Source organism: Silurus meridionalis, chromosome 25 (assembly GCF_014805685.1).
Source record: "Silurus meridionalis isolate SWU-2019-XX chromosome 25, ASM1480568v1, whole genome shotgun sequence".
Taxonomy (NCBI): Eukaryota; Metazoa; Chordata; class Actinopteri; order Siluriformes; family Siluridae; genus Silurus; species Silurus meridionalis.
Genome location: NC_060908.1, coordinates 15,584,757 through 15,601,679, shown reverse-complemented (window position 1 = coordinate 15,601,679; position 16,923 = coordinate 15,584,757). Strand labels below are relative to the sequence as shown.

Here is a 16,923-nt window from a genome sequence, read left to right as displayed (position 1 = left end):
TGCAAAAATAAAACCAGTGTAGTTGTTTTTTTGTAACGATGTTTTATTATTCCTATTATTAGATGTAGATACACAAGTCAACAAACAAATCTTTCATTATCCCTCTTTCGATACTGCCCTGCCCCCTTTTACCCCCCCCACCTCTCCCTGTCCGAAGGATCTTGTGTATATAATGCTGCAGGGCACTCTATGGCCCCCTGGTGGCAGGGCAGGGCAGGGCAGGGCAGGGCAGGGCAGGGCAGGGCGAGGCGGCACTCTGTGTTACAAATGAAAGAACCTTGAACTGGACAGCAGAACAGCAGTGATGCAGTAAATACACAAGCCGCAGTCCTAATAGTAATAACAGTAGCAAGAGTAAGTCATCAGAAGAGTTCTTGTATTCATAATAATTATAATAATAATAATAATAATAATAATAACAATAACAACCGTATTAACAATTCCATTTAATGAACATGGGGACACTTCAGGGGAAAAACAAAACACACCTCAAAACCCTCTCCTTCGTTTGAGACCAATTTGAAGAGTTTATTAAAATGATAACTATTACAACCTTTTTTTTAATGACCTTGTGCACGCAGCAATGTGATGATGTCATTGTCGTGTTTCAGGCCAATTTTAATGTTGGCAAAAAAAAAAACAAACATAAAAATCAAGGACCCCCTCCCCTGAGAATTTCCCATTGAATTCCAGGGGAAGAGGGTAACCAGCTACACGTGGGAGGGGGCGGAGTTTGGTGATCGACAAATTGTGATCAATATTGACTTGTCACTCCAAACTTTTTGGCTGAAGAGAAGAGGAAAATATTTGGGAGTCCTGAAGGGGAAATAAAGCGAAAAAAAAAGGAAATTGGCTTATTTCTGGTCGTATTCGCGAAAGCGGGGGTTTCGTGTGGTAAGTTCGTGGAAATGCGCTACTGAGGTTTCAGCTACTTGAGAAGAGTCTGTGATCTGGAAACCGATTGGCCGACGTGAGCCAGAGGTGAGGACCAGTGTGTGCTTTTGCTGATACTGATGTATTCGTGTCACTGGATCCGCCCTTTACGTGGTCTGTAAAAACTGCGTACAATTGTAACTTCGTTTCGATTCGTCCACAATAACGGTTTAATACGTATATGTGCTGAAACATCACGATATATTGCATAACTGATTATTGGCACATGCCTTATTACTACTATTTGTTTCTTGGCTTGGTTTCGTTGCCCGCTGTGGGTTTTTCTGTTGGTTCTCTCTTGCTGTTGGTTCTTGCTGTTGTTACGATACTCCACCCCCCTCCTCCTTAATTCACCATCCTCTCTGAGGAAGGGGCTTCATCGTACGTCACCGAAATAAAAACTTTCTTCTTAAAATCACAAACACGTCCAAAAAAAAAGGCAAAAGCTCGCAATTAGGACGAGGCCCGACGAAAACCAAGCGTCTCCGCCTACAAAAATACTGTGTTCATGCTACACCTGGTAAATGCAACACACACACACACACACACACACACACACACACACACACACACACACCATGCTCTCCTGTGTACAAATGCAAAAATAGTATCACTCGGTTAAGCCACGCCCCCTTTTTCACCCCTCATTTCTTCCCGTCCTTGCTGTACACCGTGTTTAGTTTAAATCGTGGGTAAGCAATTTGATTGATGTTCAAGGTTCAGAAATGGATTTTGGTCCACGTTAAAACGAGAAGGGGGGGAAAGGAGTGGGGGAGGGGGGAGGACAGTAGATTCGCTTACGTTTTTCGTCCAGTGTTTCTTGTCGATCCTCAAAAATTCCTACAAAGACGTGCGATTTTTCCAGAATGCCCCAAAATTTACGACTATAAAACGAAAAAAAAAATCCCATCCCGTGATCCATTTCACGTTCTAGTGCGAGCATGCGATCGATCGAGATGGAAGAAGAAAAAAAAAACAGAAAAAGGAAAAATTTGTTCAACAATGTGAAATCGTTAGGGAGGGAAAATGAATCCCAAACCGTTTCCAGATATTTTTTAGTTTTGTGTTTCTGAATATTCATCTCCTGCACACTTCAAAAAAAAAAAAAAAAAAAAGTCTAAAACTGAACTATTTATAATATGAGAAAAAAATCATATCACAATTGTAGAAATCTAGAACCCGGGTTCTATTCTAAAACTCTTCATAACTGGGTTCTAGACGTGTGCGTGTGTGTGTGTGTGTGTGTGTGTGTGTGTGTGGAGGTTTTTGCGGCTCTAAACCAGCACGAGCCAAACCGCAATGGCAAATATTTAAATAATACCAAAGATGAGAAATATTATCTAAGAACGTTAAAAGAGAGAAGGAAAGAATGGAAAAAAGAAAGAAAGAAAAGGCGATACTGGTACTTCACAATAAGGAATCGAATGTAAAGACTGAAGGAAGGAAGGATGGAAGGAAAACTCTGGAAGTGTTGCATTATGGGGAAAAAGGCCCTGAATCTCCAGGAGCGAGTGTTCGGATCGAGCCGTCCAATCAGCAGAGGTGTGGGCGGTCCTTCAGGAGGCGAGGCAACATTACAGAAGGGATGGCAGTGAGAGAGGGAGAGACAGAGAGAGACGGTGATAGACAGTGAGAGACAAAGGAGAAAAGGTGGATAGCTATGTGACGCTAGAGGGCGCCGCAGTCCTCAGGTCTCACGCAGTCCGCACCGCACGCCGACGCCACGTTTTTCCCTCCATTCCTTTCTCCTCGTTTACTTCTTCTTGCCGAAGAAGCTGAAGCGTTTCTCTCTGTCTTTCTCTTTGCCTTCTTTGTTGCGCATGGTCACGCCTCCGCCCTCACCCTCGTTCGGGGACATCGGGGACATCGGGGGCATCGTCATGGCGCGGGTCAGGGGCGGACCCGGGGAGAGGTCAATGTCAGCATTACTCGCTGCCATGGAGGAGTGAATCGCACTGATCCAGGAACTCATCTCCGCCTGGAGAGAGAGAGAGAGAGAGAGAGAGAGAGAGAGAGAGAGAGAGTGAGAGAGAGAGGGAGCATAAGTAATTGATAGAGAACAGTAGTAGGTAGGAGAGCGAGAGAGTGATAGAGTGAAGGAAGAGATAAAGTGATCGATAAATAGGGTAAGATAGTGAAAGAGAGTGATGGAGAGAGAAAGAAGTGAGAAGAGGTAGAGAAAGAGTGATGGAATAAGGAGAGAGAAAAGTGAGTGATAGGGAAGAAAGAATGTGGTAGAGAAAGAGTCATAAAGAAAGCGGGAAAGTGAGATAGGGAGGTAGAGGGAAAAAAAGAGAAAAAAGGAGAAAGGCAAGAAAGAAAACGAAAAAGAGGAGGTGTCAACGTGTTCTGCGTGTGTGTGAAGGTCGTGGAGGTCATGGAGGTTGCACTCACTTCATCCTTGGCTTGGAACAGGAACTCCTTTCCATCTCCCAACCTGAGGACGAGAAGAAAAGAGAAGTGTGTCACTCACACACACACACACACACACACACACACACACACACACACACACACACACACACACACACTCCGTATACTTCTATAGGAATATAGTTATTGAGGTCGTGTCTTCGTCTCACTTCAACTTGAAGACGTGTTTTCTCTTCTTGTAGTCGTGAGCGACCTCACAGGTGGCCTCGCCGAGGCTGATGGGAACTTCTCCGTGGTAGGGGATGCCGTTCGACGCGCTCTTGTTGTCCTTGTAGAAGCCCAGACTCCCCTTCCTCAGCACGCAGTACACGTTCTGCCACGATCTGCACACCACAGACAGAACTTCCATTTCAGTGACTGTCGCCCCCTTGTGGCGCAATGAAGTATTATTCAGTTCATAAAAATTATTCAGATTTATTTTTCATAATAATATTAAGAAGCTGATGGTGGTCAGGTGTGATTGGACCTGTTGGCTGCTTTCTTGCCCTGGCTTTCCATTTCCTGCTTCCTGCACAGCAGTCCTTCCATGGCCTCAGCAGACGCCTCGACTCGGCTAGGCAGCGTACCGGAGGGCTCGTGTCGAGACGCCGTGTCCAACCCGCTGTCCTGACCGGGACCGTTCACCGAATCCGCCTCAGAGCCCTGCGCACAAGAGTCAGAGACGCTTCAAAATCTCAGATAGATAGATAGATAGATAGATAGATAGATAGATAGATAGATAGATAGATAGATGGAGAGATAGATAGATAGATAGATAGATAGAGAGAGAGAGATAGATAGATAGAGACATAGAGACAGATAGATGGCGAGATAGATAGATAGATAGATAGATAGATAGATAGATAGATAGATAGATAGATAGATAGATAGATAGATAGATGGATAGATGGATTTATGTATAAGCAAATGAGGGAGCTGTGGAATGGACTCAAGCGGGGATGCAGTCAACGAAATCAAACTGCAGGAACATTTTAAGGTATTTTATAAATAAAATATCAATTAATTCATTTATAACTATTATTATTATTTTACTTTTCAAATGAATTAGTGTGCAATATGTCATGACTGATGTTGAACACTAGGGGAAACCTTTGAACTAGTTAAATATTTCAGGCTAATGTAGTTTTTTTTTTTGCTAATGTTTTAAACGCTGAACATCTCGTGATCAAGAACATTCTAGCAAACAAAAATTAAGAAAAATGTTGAAAACAGTGAAATGCAGAAATCCAGACAGCATCATCTAACAAACTCACGGTTTTGAGCACAAGTCCGGCTGAAGAGACTGATGAGGTGGTGATGTTCAGTTCGGCCTTCATGCTACAGATATTTCATACAAATCTCCCAGGAACAGGAACAGACCACACTAGCAGTATACGGCCAAAAGTCTTTGGACAACTGACCATAAGATTGCTGTGTGCTTCATTTTTGAGCATCCCATTCCACACGTGGAACATCATCTAGGAACCACCACGATCTGGCTTGTTCTTTATGGATCGATTTATTAATATTTATAATCTATTTCTGTAAAGCTGCTTTGAGAAAATGTCTAATATTAAAATCGATATAGAGATCGAATTGGAGTCTTTCAGGGACGCAGAGGGTCTGATCGCTTATCCTGGTGGACATAAAGGCCAGAACTGAGCCACTTTTCCACAGAAACAGAAAACGTTTTTGCTCCATAAAATTCATATTTCAGACAAAACTAACTGGAGGAGACATGAAAAGCTGTGAACGGTGAGAACGGTGAAAATGCGCCCCCCTAGCAGGTCGAGTGGGGGAACTGCTTCCACTGGTTTGCTAGCTGGCTCAGCGCAGGTAAGCAGGTGAAGCGGGGTTAAGCGATGGTTAGCTGGGCTGAAGCTGAAGTTAGTACTCACACGCTGCTGTGCCTTGTAGGCTTTGGGCACAGGCTTAGAGCTGGCTTTAGTAAGAGGCTTAGGCTTCGTGTTCGAAAGCTCGGTAACCGAGACCGATAAGGACTGCAGGTAAGAGAAGTGTAACAGGTACAGTTAGTGTGTGTGTGTGTGTGTGTGTGTGTGTGTGTGTGTGTGTGTGTGTGTGTGTGTGTGTGTGTGTTGGGGTAATAAGCCCAACCTGTGACGTGTCCTGGTCACTGTGCACGCCGTTAACAGACACTGATTGGTTCAATGTGGTCTGGTCCAAACTTGTCCTGAGGGGGAATGGAGAGATAGAGAGATAGAGAGACTCACTCTCAGTTCATTCCTGTGTTACCGACTCTGAGGCTTAAAACTGAACTGAAAACAATAACATGTATAAAACGGTGTAGAAGACCAACCTTGCTCCGGACTCATATTCAGCCTCGGACTGTACCACTTCCTCAGCGGGGGGAGGTGTAGGAGGTCTTCGGGCTTTCTCCTCTTCTTCCTTCCTTCTCTGAATCTCTTGTTCCTCAAGCTGTGAGGTACAGCAGGGATAGTGAATAACAGAGCAGGCTGAGAAAGGAGAGGAGTGTGTGTGTGTGTGTGTGTGTACCGTGGTGAGCTTCTCCAGCAGAGTGAAACGTTCCTCCCAGCCAGCAGCGAGCTTCTCGAAGGCTTCGTGGCGTTTGATGAGACTTTCCACCTCGTCCACGTTGCAGCCGAGTTCAGCCGCACGCACCAGAGGCTCCTGACCAGCCAACCAGGACTCTGCTACCGAGGCGTCCCTGCTGAACTGCAGCACCTCAAGAACTGTCACAGAGAGAGAGAGAGAGAGAGAGAGAGAAAGAAAGAGTGTTCACTCATTAATTCACTTACTCTTTCATTCATTCACATACTTTTTAACTTACTCCTTCACTCACACACTCGTTCACACACTCCCTCACTCATTCATTCACACACTCATTAACATACTGCTTCACTCATTCCTTCAGGCATTCAGACTCTCCCTTCTCACTCCATTCACACTCACTCAATCCTTCACTTATTCACACACACTCAATCATTCATACACACACTTCTTTCGCACCCTCCTTCCATGACTCTCTCCCTCTCTGAACTCACCAATCTGCAGGTGGTCCATTTTGTCCTGCCACTTCTGAGTGATTTCATCTCTCTTTTCCTGAAGCTGCTCCAGTTTCTCTCGGATCTGCAACACAATCAGATACTTTGTGACCGTGATCGCGTGTGTATATGCTGTGAACACAAAGTTATTGTGCTGTGTGTGTGTGTGTGTGTGTGTGTCTGTGTCTGTGTGCACCTCGTCTGAAGCGTAATGGTTGTTGTTGATGAGGGCATGTCCCATGTCAGTGCAGGCGGTGAAGCTGCCAGATCTGGCCTCGATCTCTGCTTTAATGTCCTGGTGATTGGCAATGACGAGTCCGGCCGACGACACGTCCCTGTCAGACACGCACACACACACAGAGAGACAGTTACTACATGACAATCCATAATGCTCGTGCATGAACCTCTGGAACAAGTGGTATTGTATTGAGGGGAAAGTAACAGCTTAGTGCAGATGATGGACTTTTAAATGGAAGGTCATGGGTTCTAATCACAGCACCACCAAGCTGCCACTGCTGGGCCCCTGTCCAAGGCCCTTAACCCTCACTTGCACAGTTATATATACACACACCTGGGGCTGTCATGAGACTGTATCTGCAAGTTAATGCCGTCCATCCACAGCATCAGATCTCGGACCATGTTAAAGAAACGGAACTTCTCCACCGTGTCCAATAGCAGCAGCCGCCTGTCTTGAGTGGCAGCCAGAAGCCCCTCCCACGCCTCGGTGACAGCGCGTTCGTGGCGATGGATGTCGTCTGCCTTTTCTCCTGCGTACGCTTTCTGCAGACGCGAGGCGTCGTCCTGCACCTGAGTGACCTACAGTGATACAATGTACAGTTTCACCAAAATGTACAAAACTATCAAATTCAAAACGGTAACCGACTCTTTCTCAACGCCCCCCTGATCTGACCTGTCCGCTGAGAGCATGCACGTCGTGCTCGTAGGTCGTATGCTGCCGGTGGAGGTGCTGCACGGTGTTGAGGTCGCGGCCCAGATCGGCAGAGTTCAGTGCCTCTCTTTTGTTGCGGACACGCGCCAGCGCCTCGCGAGCATCCTGCTGGAAGCGCTGCAGCTCGTACGACGCGGCCAGCATCTGCGTGCGCGTGTCCATGAGCTCCAGCAGGTCAGCCCAGGCCTCGTTCAGGCCGTCCTTCCACTCGGCCACGCTGGCATTCTCCGGGTGACCGGACTCGATCAGAGCGTCCGCCTGGGCGTTCACGGCATCCACGCGCTCCTGTCCGATCGCGCTCGTGTCCCGCGCGAACTCCCGGAAACGATCTCGCAGCATCTGAGACGGGGAGACAGGGCAGGACTATTTACAGAAAGGAAATTATTTTATTACCGTCTCCAGCGAAGTAAACTGATCTCTGCTGGAATTTAATACACACCATGACAGGCCATTTGCCTTTTTCCAGGAGAGTAACTGATGCCCTATTTCCTGGACTGGTTCAAAGTATCAACTGTCAATTGAGAAAAAAAATCCAGAAATCAAATGCGGAAAAAAACAAACACTCACTGTGACGTGCTCATAGTCCTGGCCTAGCTCGTGCGATCCGGCGACCACCTCCCTCTCGGCGATCCACTGCTCCAGGTCATCAACTTCTCGCTTCAGCTGCGTGAGACGCAGTCTCTCCTGCAGTTTCCCCCTCCTCTCCTCGGCCAGGTCTTTCAGTCCGGCGTACAGCTTGTCCACCTGAGCTTGCCTCAGCGCGATCCGCTCACTGCCACGGAGTGTGTCAGAGTTACCATTTGGACAGACACCTGTTTTAGAGAGACACCTAGCAGAATGTTTCTCACCTCTCAGGATGTTCACCATCCACCATGAGTCTGCTGCTATTGGCCAGCTGGTGAATGGTCTGAGCGTAATCCTCCAGCGCCTGCTCCAAGATCTGGTGCTTCTTCACCATGACCAGAGCGCTTTGTTCATCCTTTACAGTTAGAACATGGTGAATTTACATCAGTGGATTTTACTTTGAAAGACAAAGTAATTCAACTCTTATAGTATGAAAAGTAGTTCATACTGTTCAAAGAAATACAATTTAAATATTGATTTTATTGCTAAATACACCCACACACACACACACACACACCTTGGCCTTCTCTTCGGACATCATGTGCAGCTCCTGCTCTCCCATCCAGGCCTCAGCCTCGGCAGCGTCGGCATAAAACTGCTGAGCTCGATGGGCCTCCAGGAGGCGTGTGTGTCTCTGCTCCGTCTCGGAAATAAGCCACGCCCACAACTCCCCGAGCTCCTTCAGACGCTCCTCAAGCGCCGCCTGCCGCTCTCCATCCACCTCTGACTCCGGCCCGGGGGCCATGTTACGTCCGTGGGTCTGCAGATCGTCAATGCGAGGCTGATGGCCCTGGATCTCCTTTTGCAGGGTCTAAAAATTAGGATGGAGAGAAACATGAAAAAAAGGGAGAGAGTACCTGGAATGATCAACTCTTCAGTTACGAGTCATACCTGGTTCTTTTTGATGAGCAGCTGAACGCTGGGCAGGTCTTTGCCGTGATCTGTGGAGGTAGCCAGTGGCATTCTCTCTTTCACCCACAGCTGGAGGATGGACAGAGAGAAAATTACATTTGGTATTTTTTCTAATATGGGGCTTGGAAAAAGTGCCAAAGAGTGCCAAGTGTGAGTCTCACTATCTCGTCCTCCAAGTCTCGGTTGAACTGGTGGGCCTCTTTAGATGCAAGCAGGTGTTTTCTTCTCCGATTGAGAGGCTCCTGGAGCTGAGAAAAGGTGTCTGTTACTCTCCTCTGCTGGCCGTCCAACTCCACGATGCCTGCGTCCTCCTGTGACAGGGCCAGGGCTTGTGACTGCAGAGCCTGAACCTCCTTCTCCCGTACGTCCATCTGATGCTCCAGCATCTGACAAACACACATTGCATCAAATCAGGAATATTCATAATTGCTATCAGCAAAATCACTATGTGTGGGTGATTTAGATGACCTGTGGACCAGGGGTCTGAGAATCACGGATTTGTCTAGTGAAATTCAAAATTCAAATTCTCCAAAGCTTTAAAGTTGAAGTGAATCAGTGAATGGACTATTTTCAGACTCAGGGTCATGCTATCCTGACCACCTCCGAGTTTGAGTAGTGTAATGTCAGTTATATTTGCTATTCCATCACCTTCACGCGAGTGTACCTGGTGTTTCTTGAGCATGATGTTGACGCTGGTCAGGTCCTTGCCGAAGTCATCGCTCTGCAGCTGTGAGGAGAGGTTCTGCAGCCACGTGTCTAGAGCCGAGCAGCTCTGGGTGAACAGCTCGGCGCGGTTAGCGTCAAACAGACACTGCGCTTTGGTCTGCGTGGTGGTCTCCAACAATTCCCACTGCTTCTGAAGCTCAAGCAGGGTCTCAGACACGATCTCCTCTAGCTCGGGCTTCTCCTTTACTAAAGCCTGACCCTCCTAAAAGAGAAAGAGTGAGAGACCTTTTATCTTTTACAGTTCCTAAACACTTAGCTTGGGGCGAATGCGCACTGGTGCCTGTGTGGTTGCATACACACCTTATCGATTTTGTCCAGCCAGTCCTTGTTGGAGGCCAGCTCAGCCATGAAGGCCTGGTGCTTCTGCCACTTGCTGTGCAGGTTCCTGGCCTCATCGTATGTCATGTCCTGAGCTGTCAACATCTTCTCATTTATCCACAGAGTTAGCTATGATCAAAGAGAATGAGAGAGAGAGGGAGAGGAAAAACAGAAATCAGTTAATTTGCTACTAATTACCCCAAACCAATCCAGCTGGAATCTTGCTAATGAGCAGCAGCCAGTGGAAGGAGGAAAAAACAAACAGTACCAGGCTCCTGGTGTGTGTGTGTGTTCGTGTGTGTGTGTCTGTACCTCCTGCCCATCCTGGAGGAAGTGCTGTAGCTCTCTGTTATCCTTAAGTTTACCCAGCAGCTCATTTGCGGCCTGTTTGTTCTTCTGATGCCTGAAAAACAGCCGAGAATAAATAAAGAAAGAAAGAAAGAAAGAAAGAAAGAAAGAAAGAAAGAAAGAAAGAAAGAAAGAAAGGATTCCAATTAATATTCTGATAATGATTTTTGACTTCCAGAGGGCGCTAGTGATATTGCAGGAAATACAGTATACAGTCTACCGCTGTATCCTTGGCACTCGCATCTTTTCCCTTCTTCTCACCTCTCCTCAATGGAGTCTGCTTTCTCCTGGATCTTGTCGCCGTTGGCATTCCCGTCGGACACGAGGCGCCGCCCCGACTCCACCACGCCGTTGATCTTTTCATCGCTGGCCTCCATGGTGGTGAGGAAGTCCTCATGCTTCTTGATGGCCTCCAGTGCCCCTTGCAAACTCGATGGCATCTCAGTATGCGATAAAACATACTCCTGAAAAAAAAGAAACGGATACAAGGTCAGATCTTTACAGCAAACTATCCTTCCATCTATATCTTTTATGCTTCTCATCTCTGCCTCTAACCTGGCTGTTGAGGAAGCTCTCAGCCTGCTTGGCGTCTCTGAGGAAGGTCTGAAAGTCGAAGGCTTGGGCCAGCACGCACTGTCTGCTCTCCCACATCCTGCGTAGATCCTGCCAGCCCGTGTCTAGAGCCTGCAACCGCTGAGCCAGGAACATGTGCTGAGCGTCCGTCTGGCCCTGAGTCACCTACACACATTACAGTATATGGGTATGATGAGTACACTGTGTGTTCTGTGAAATAGACAATGATGAATGTATTGCTTCCCACTTCTGCCCCAGTGGCCTTGATCCTCTCGTAGTCATCGCGGTAGTTGTCTATCTCATTCTTGATGGCTTCGTGCTGACCCAGGAGCTGCTCTGCTTCGGCGAGCGAGGTGGGTGTGTCCTCGGAGGCTACAGCGGTCTGGGTGCGAGAGAGCCAGGCCTGGAAGTCATCGAGGTGACGCAGGAAGCCCTGCAGCTTGGAGGCCTCACCCAGACCCTCTTCGCGCTTCTTCATGGTGCTGCACAGCTCCTCCCACACCTCCTCCATGTCAGCCAGCCCTGCTTGAATCTCCTCGGCCTGCTCGGGGTGCTCGGATGCCAGCTTCTCGGACTCGGCTCGCTGAGCACCCAGCTTTCCCTGTAGAACGACATGAGGAAGTGTATTAGGTGTGTGTGTGTGAGATGATTAGCATCTAAGTTTGATATTTCCAAAAGCTCCTAACAAATAAATACATTCAGTTTGATCATTTTGTGTGTGTGTGTGGGTGTGGGTGTGTGTGTGTGTGAGCTTGCGTATAGCCTCTAGGTCTCTCATCAGGCTTCTGAGCCTCCACAGGTGTATGCGTGTGTTTGTATGGAATGTGTGTGTAGCCTCCAGTGCTCTTGGCTTGCTCTAGGCTTCTACATGTATCAGCAAGTGTATGTGTAGCTGTATAACTACATTAGAAAATATCTGACTGATCATTTTTACAACCGCATTTGAGTTCAGCTTCCAGAGAAAAACAATAACCTGGTAAATATCAAGACATTGTACCTGTATGGCCTCCAGGTCTTTCTCCATTCCGGTGAGCTTGCGCTGTAGGGCCATGACCCCGGCCAGGTCATTACCGAGACCCTGAGTGGACTCTATCACTTTTGTCTTCTCCTTCATCCAGCTCTTGAGCTCATTACACTCCAAATGGTAGTTCTGAAGGTTAAGGGCTGATTCCAGAGCCTGCTTCCTCTCATCTGCCAGGCGCTGGAACTCATGCCACCTATAAAGCAAATAAAATGTCTTACAGGATTCTGTTTTTGAATAAATGACTCCATATGGTCAAAGGCTGTGGTGGTAAGTGTGTGTGTGTGTGTGTGTGTGTGTGTGTATATGTGAGAGGTTGTGTACCTGTTATTTAGTTGGTCCTGAGTCTGGTTAATTTGTTCCTTGTTGCAGTTGTCGGATTTGAGCAGCTGCTCGGCGACCTGATTGACGTCTGCGATGCGAGAGCCAATATTATTCATCTCCGGCTCTAGAGTCTCGAACCTGCATGACCACAGCGCAAACAGTTCACCACCACAATACAACAGAACACCGAAGTAACACAGAACAAGCAAAAATATAGCATGTTGTCTTGTATTTAAACCTGTCCGGCTGCTTACCTTTGCTGGACCACCTCCAGGTCTTCGAGTTTGGAGGGGATCTCCATGGTGAGGAGCCACTGCTCCTTCTCTCCGATCCACAGCTGGCAGGCGTCGGCCTCGCTGAACATCCGGTACAAAGCCAGAGCCCCCTCCAGGGCGTTGCGCCGTGCTGAGGACAGAGATTTTAACTCCTCATAGCGCTGCTCTATGGCAGGGAGACGACCCTCCACCTGTGAACGAGAAAGAGAGAGACAGGGTCTACAAGAGGGCCATCAGAAAACATAGTGTGTAGGTGACCTATGGATCTGGTACCCGGTACCTGTGGAGACTGGTCGTATTCTGAAGGCAGTGACTGAGCCTGCTCATGGAGTGAATCGATGAGAGAGCGATGGCTCTGGATCTCCTCCTCTACCTCCTTCTGCTTTCGTGCCAATGTCTGTGTTGAATACTCATCGTGGCCGACCTCCTGGCTGGACACCTGCCATAACACGTTCAGGATATTAGCATACAGTAATCATTTCATCACTGTAACAGAACAGTAAGTATTATACGTTATTGTTACGGACATTGCAGTTACATTTAACATCTCTGTTACAAACGTTGCAATTACGTCGTTGTTACAATCATATTATTACAAAACTTCAAGCCATGCCTCAAAATGACTATGTGAGAGTTACCTGTCTAAAAGCCTCCTGGAGCCAGACCTCCATGTCGTTGGCATCGGTCTGAAACTGATGGAAAGCTACAGACTCCTTCAGACGCTGCTCTCGCAAACGAGATGCCTAGTGGGAACAAGGAAAGAAATAGAAAGATCAGATCATGACTCTTAATTTCAATAGTAAATCCATCCCTCTAACCATCCCTTTATTAACCATCAGCTGTTTATCATCATGTCCATCCATCCATCCATCCATCCATCCATCCATCCATCCATTCACTATCCCTTCTTCCTCACCTCCTCTAGTCGGGCCCACTGAGCTTTGATCTCTTTGATCCTCTCCGTTATCTCAGGTGCCCCACAGTGCCCCTCCTTTACCAGCTGTTCCCCAGATGCGATGCTGTTCCCCAGCGGGCAGTACCGGGCAGCCATCTCATCCCGGAATGCCTCGTGCTTCGAGAGGAGCAGCAGGGCAGAGGTTAGGTCCTTCCCGCACTCCTCTGTCGCCATGATCTGCTCCTGTTCACGCATCCATGCTGCCTCCTCCCCGAGCTCCCACAGCAGCTGCCAGAGGCGCCGCGACTCCTCCAGCTGTCTCCTTCGCTCGGCTGCCAGCCTGCCCAGCTCATCATACGCCTGGCCCAGGAGCTCCACCTTCTCCTCCACCAGCGCCGGCTCGCACGGCTTATAGACTGCAAGAAGAAGCGCTGTTAGGACAAGTGTGTGTCTGTATACTTAAAAAAAAACAAAAGCAACACTCACTCATCTCTTCTGAGGTGAAGCGATTCGCTGCGGCCTGCACTCCCCGGATCCTTTCCGCCTGCGCTGAGATGTCAGCCTCCACCAGTGTGTGTTTCTGAAGCAAGTCGTCCACGTCGTGAAGGTGTTTCCCGCTGTCTTGGGACTGCAGACGACCCTAAACACACATTCAAGCTCAATCATTTCTGATGCGGACTTGCAAAATACCCTTGTATATGTATCCCAAGGAGTTTAGTCACATACCTTCATGTCCTCCATCCAGTCCATAATGTGTCTCATTTCCTGCAGAAGCCTCTGCAGGTCGCGATGTGCTGCGAGTCGTTCGCGTCTGGCAGCGAGCAGCTCCTTCAGGTACTCCCACAGGCGTAGCACGTTGTCCCGGCGCGCCAGGACGCGCCGCACGTCGTGGTATGACTCGGCTTCGAGCTCGTGGGCCACGGCTTCCACGGCAGCCACTCGCTCACCATAAGCCCCGATGTCCGTCTCGATGGCCTCGTGCTTGCGTGTCGCCGCTTCCACTGCGCCCAAGTCGTAACCGAAGTTGTCCTGGATTCATAGCGTAAATGCAACAATGTAAAAAATAAATAATAATAAAAAATTTTCATAACATGGTAACAACCTAAAAACTTATTTTCCTGCCAAACAATTAATACTGTCTGACCTGCGAGACAAGCCGCTGGTTCTCGCTGAGCCACGTCTCCCTCATGGCGGCTTTGCGGTCGAAGCGCGCCGCCAGCATCTCTAGCTTCTCCTGCCGGATCAGCTCGTTCCTCAGAGCCAGCTCGCGCTCATGCTCTGCCTTCTCCAGACGTTCCCATGCCTGTTCGGCCAATCACAGAGCACAGATTGGTTTCACTCTTAGAAATAGGCTATGTACAAACTAGACATGGTCGTGTGTGTGTGTGTGTGTGTGTGTGTGTGTAAGCGTGCGAGTACCTTGTTGATGTCAGAAATGAGTTTTCCCTCTCGAGGCATGTAGACTTTCTGGTTGTTGGCCCTCATTTTGCTCTGGATGGTGAACAGGAGAACCTCCAAATTCCCCTTCTCTGTGAACCTTTCTCACACACGCACACACACACACACACACACACACACACACACACACACACACACACACACACACACACGGTTTACAGGAATGCCAAATAGAAAAAAAGCCATACATTATCAATCCCGAGTTTATGTAGTAGGTGTGTGTATGCATATGATGTGTGTGTGTGTGTGTGTGTGTGTGTGTGTGTGTGTGTGTGTGTATTTATATACACACTTGGGTGGTTTCTCCACAGTACGGTAGGTATTGAAGGCCTGCAGCTGGTTCTGCACGCCGTTCAGCGAGTTGGCGAGCTGCCGGTCGTTGAGCGTGCCGATGGTCTGCTCGATCCACTGCAGAAGCTCTGAGGCCAACGTTTCGTACTTCTCGATCAGCTGGTCCGCCTCGATCGCGTAATCCAGCACCTACACACACACACACACACACACACACACACACACACACACGATCACCAGCAGCTCTGGAGAAGTATGGATGTCTAAGAGTGAATCATTATGGCCACCTCAACCATCACACACACACACACCTTGCCAATACGTTTGCCCTCCACGGCAAGTGCCTTCATCTTGCTGAAGTAGTGGTAATACGTGGCCACGTAAGTGATGATTGACTTCTCATCCGGCTGATCCACGTTCACATCTACACACACACACACACACACACACACCCCAATATAAATATATATTAGTGCACAAAATGCAAGTAAAACAATATAAATAACGTTACACATGTACACAATGTAATGTGTTTGTTTCCTGTTTGTGTGTGCTTGTGTATAAATTATAAGTGTGTGTAAATGTATGTTGGGAACGAAAGTGTGTAAGTATGCTAAACTGTGTGTGTATGTGTGTGTGTGTGTATGTATATATACCCTCAGGATCCAGCAGTTTGGTAAGCCCCATCTCCTTCTCTGCGATGTTGAAGGCGTTCTGCAGGTTGTAGTGAGCGTTAGATCGCTTCAGCGTGTCGAACTCGATCAGGTCCGGCCTGGAAAAGATACAGAGGGACAGATAGATAGAGAGAGAAAGAGAGGAAGAATTATCAAACTTTTCTTAGCACCTTGTTTTCTTAAGCACATAAACAAGTACCCACACTGCAGTACTTGTGTCTGCCAGCTGAGGGCAGCATTCAGACAGTGTAATGCTGTGCTGCAGTGTGTGCAGACACACATCGTTTGTTCTCCTTATGTAGGTCATATAATCCCCCGTTCTGAAGCGCAGTGTGTGAGCGGAACAGTGCAAACACACTAGCAGTTTCGGGATGGATCGCTAGATAGATAGATGGATGGACTAACGGGGCGATGGAAAGCTAAATGGATTGTTAGAAGATGGATGGCTGAAAGATGAGACGGAGGCTCAGGTGGGCCATTAACCTTCGTCGTAAATCAGGAGCACGAGAGCAGCGGCGTGAGACTGGAGTCATCAGTCACGCCGATGGATAGATGCCTCTCTCACACACACAACAAGGAAGTATACCTTAAGTGCATCATTGACCAAAGTTACACCATGGTCTAATTTTTATCTGTTTATAGCTACACCTCATGGCCAGACCCCTGACACTGGAGACTCATTCTTTTTTAGCCTGTTCCTATGGAAACAATCCAGACCAATCAGATTTGAGGAGACATCAGCATGTAGCAGTAAGGGGATTATGGGACCTGACAGCAACTTCAGCAACTGACCTGCAGACTGCATTGTGTGTGTGTGTGTAATAAACTCATCACTTTGTTGTGCTTCATGTTTGCATTGGGATGCATGACCTTGGACCTTGTGTTACCTGTGTTTGTGCACGATGGCGTTGAACGCCAGGCCGTCTCTCCAGCTGGTGGTGAAATTGTGCACATTGACATTCGGGTACCTGCAACACAAACAGCCCATTAGTGTGTGTTTGTTACATCATTGGTTGTGTAACCAGTTACACAATACACTAGTCTAATAATTAACACACAACTCACAACTGTTAATGCTGTAAGACCCTGCGTTCATGCAATCATGGTTTTCTCTTTTTCTGGCAGGAAGCAGTAATATCTCGTCTCCTACTTTGTAAGCAATGAGTC

The 16,923-nt window shown here is 47.8% G+C and overlaps 1 protein-coding gene across 4 annotated transcripts in view; it reads right to left on the bottom strand.

Annotated features, from left to right (window-relative positions):
- Positions 1 to 503: 503 nt before the first annotated feature.
- The window catches only part of LOC124379216 (spectrin beta chain, non-erythrocytic 1), a 54,419-nt gene continuing 37,999 nt past the window's right edge, over positions 504 to 16,923 (bottom strand). For 2 of the 4 annotated variants that reach the window (XM_046839396.1, XM_046839397.1), the window contains 37 exons: positions 16,644 to 16,724; positions 15,739 to 15,854; positions 15,394 to 15,506; positions 15,084 to 15,271; positions 14,753 to 14,870; positions 14,478 to 14,636; positions 14,060 to 14,362; positions 13,820 to 13,973; positions 13,355 to 13,749; positions 13,077 to 13,181; positions 12,719 to 12,877; positions 12,418 to 12,629; positions 12,164 to 12,301; positions 11,816 to 12,035; positions 11,066 to 11,419; positions 10,801 to 10,983; positions 10,507 to 10,709; positions 10,210 to 10,300; positions 9,880 to 10,026; positions 9,518 to 9,781; positions 9,015 to 9,239; positions 8,833 to 8,922; positions 8,459 to 8,752; positions 8,166 to 8,296; positions 7,885 to 8,089; positions 7,279 to 7,656; positions 6,940 to 7,184; positions 6,565 to 6,703; positions 6,369 to 6,453; positions 5,860 to 6,056; positions 5,663 to 5,781; positions 5,461 to 5,536; positions 5,244 to 5,345; positions 3,833 to 4,008; positions 3,516 to 3,689; positions 3,328 to 3,370; positions 504 to 2,911 (listed from right to left, as the gene is read on the bottom strand). In XM_046839396.1, coding sequence (XP_046695352.1) covers positions 2,687 to 2,911; positions 3,328 to 3,370; positions 3,516 to 3,689; positions 3,833 to 4,008; positions 5,244 to 5,345; positions 5,461 to 5,536; positions 5,663 to 5,781; positions 5,860 to 6,056; positions 6,369 to 6,453; positions 6,565 to 6,703; positions 6,940 to 7,184; positions 7,279 to 7,656; positions 7,885 to 8,089; positions 8,166 to 8,296; positions 8,459 to 8,752; positions 8,833 to 8,922; positions 9,015 to 9,239; positions 9,518 to 9,781; positions 9,880 to 10,026; positions 10,210 to 10,300; positions 10,507 to 10,709; positions 10,801 to 10,983; positions 11,066 to 11,419; positions 11,816 to 12,035; positions 12,164 to 12,301; positions 12,418 to 12,629; positions 12,719 to 12,877; positions 13,077 to 13,181; positions 13,355 to 13,749; positions 13,820 to 13,973; positions 14,060 to 14,362; positions 14,478 to 14,636; positions 14,753 to 14,870; positions 15,084 to 15,271; positions 15,394 to 15,506; positions 15,739 to 15,854; positions 16,644 to 16,724 — 6,607 coding nt within the window. In that variant the 3' untranslated portion in view covers positions 504 to 2,686. The remainder of the gene's footprint in view (positions 2,912 to 3,327; positions 3,371 to 3,515; positions 3,690 to 3,832; positions 4,009 to 5,243; positions 5,346 to 5,460; positions 5,537 to 5,662; positions 5,782 to 5,859; positions 6,057 to 6,368; positions 6,454 to 6,564; positions 6,704 to 6,939; positions 7,185 to 7,278; positions 7,657 to 7,884; positions 8,090 to 8,165; positions 8,297 to 8,458; positions 8,753 to 8,832; positions 8,923 to 9,014; positions 9,240 to 9,517; positions 9,782 to 9,879; positions 10,027 to 10,209; positions 10,301 to 10,506; positions 10,710 to 10,800; positions 10,984 to 11,065; positions 11,420 to 11,815; positions 12,036 to 12,163; positions 12,302 to 12,417; positions 12,630 to 12,718; positions 12,878 to 13,076; positions 13,182 to 13,354; positions 13,750 to 13,819; positions 13,974 to 14,059; positions 14,363 to 14,477; positions 14,637 to 14,752; positions 14,871 to 15,083; positions 15,272 to 15,393; positions 15,507 to 15,738; positions 15,855 to 16,643; positions 16,725 to 16,923) is intronic. The other 2 variants (XM_046839398.1, XM_046839399.1) reach the window with 1 other exon arrangement.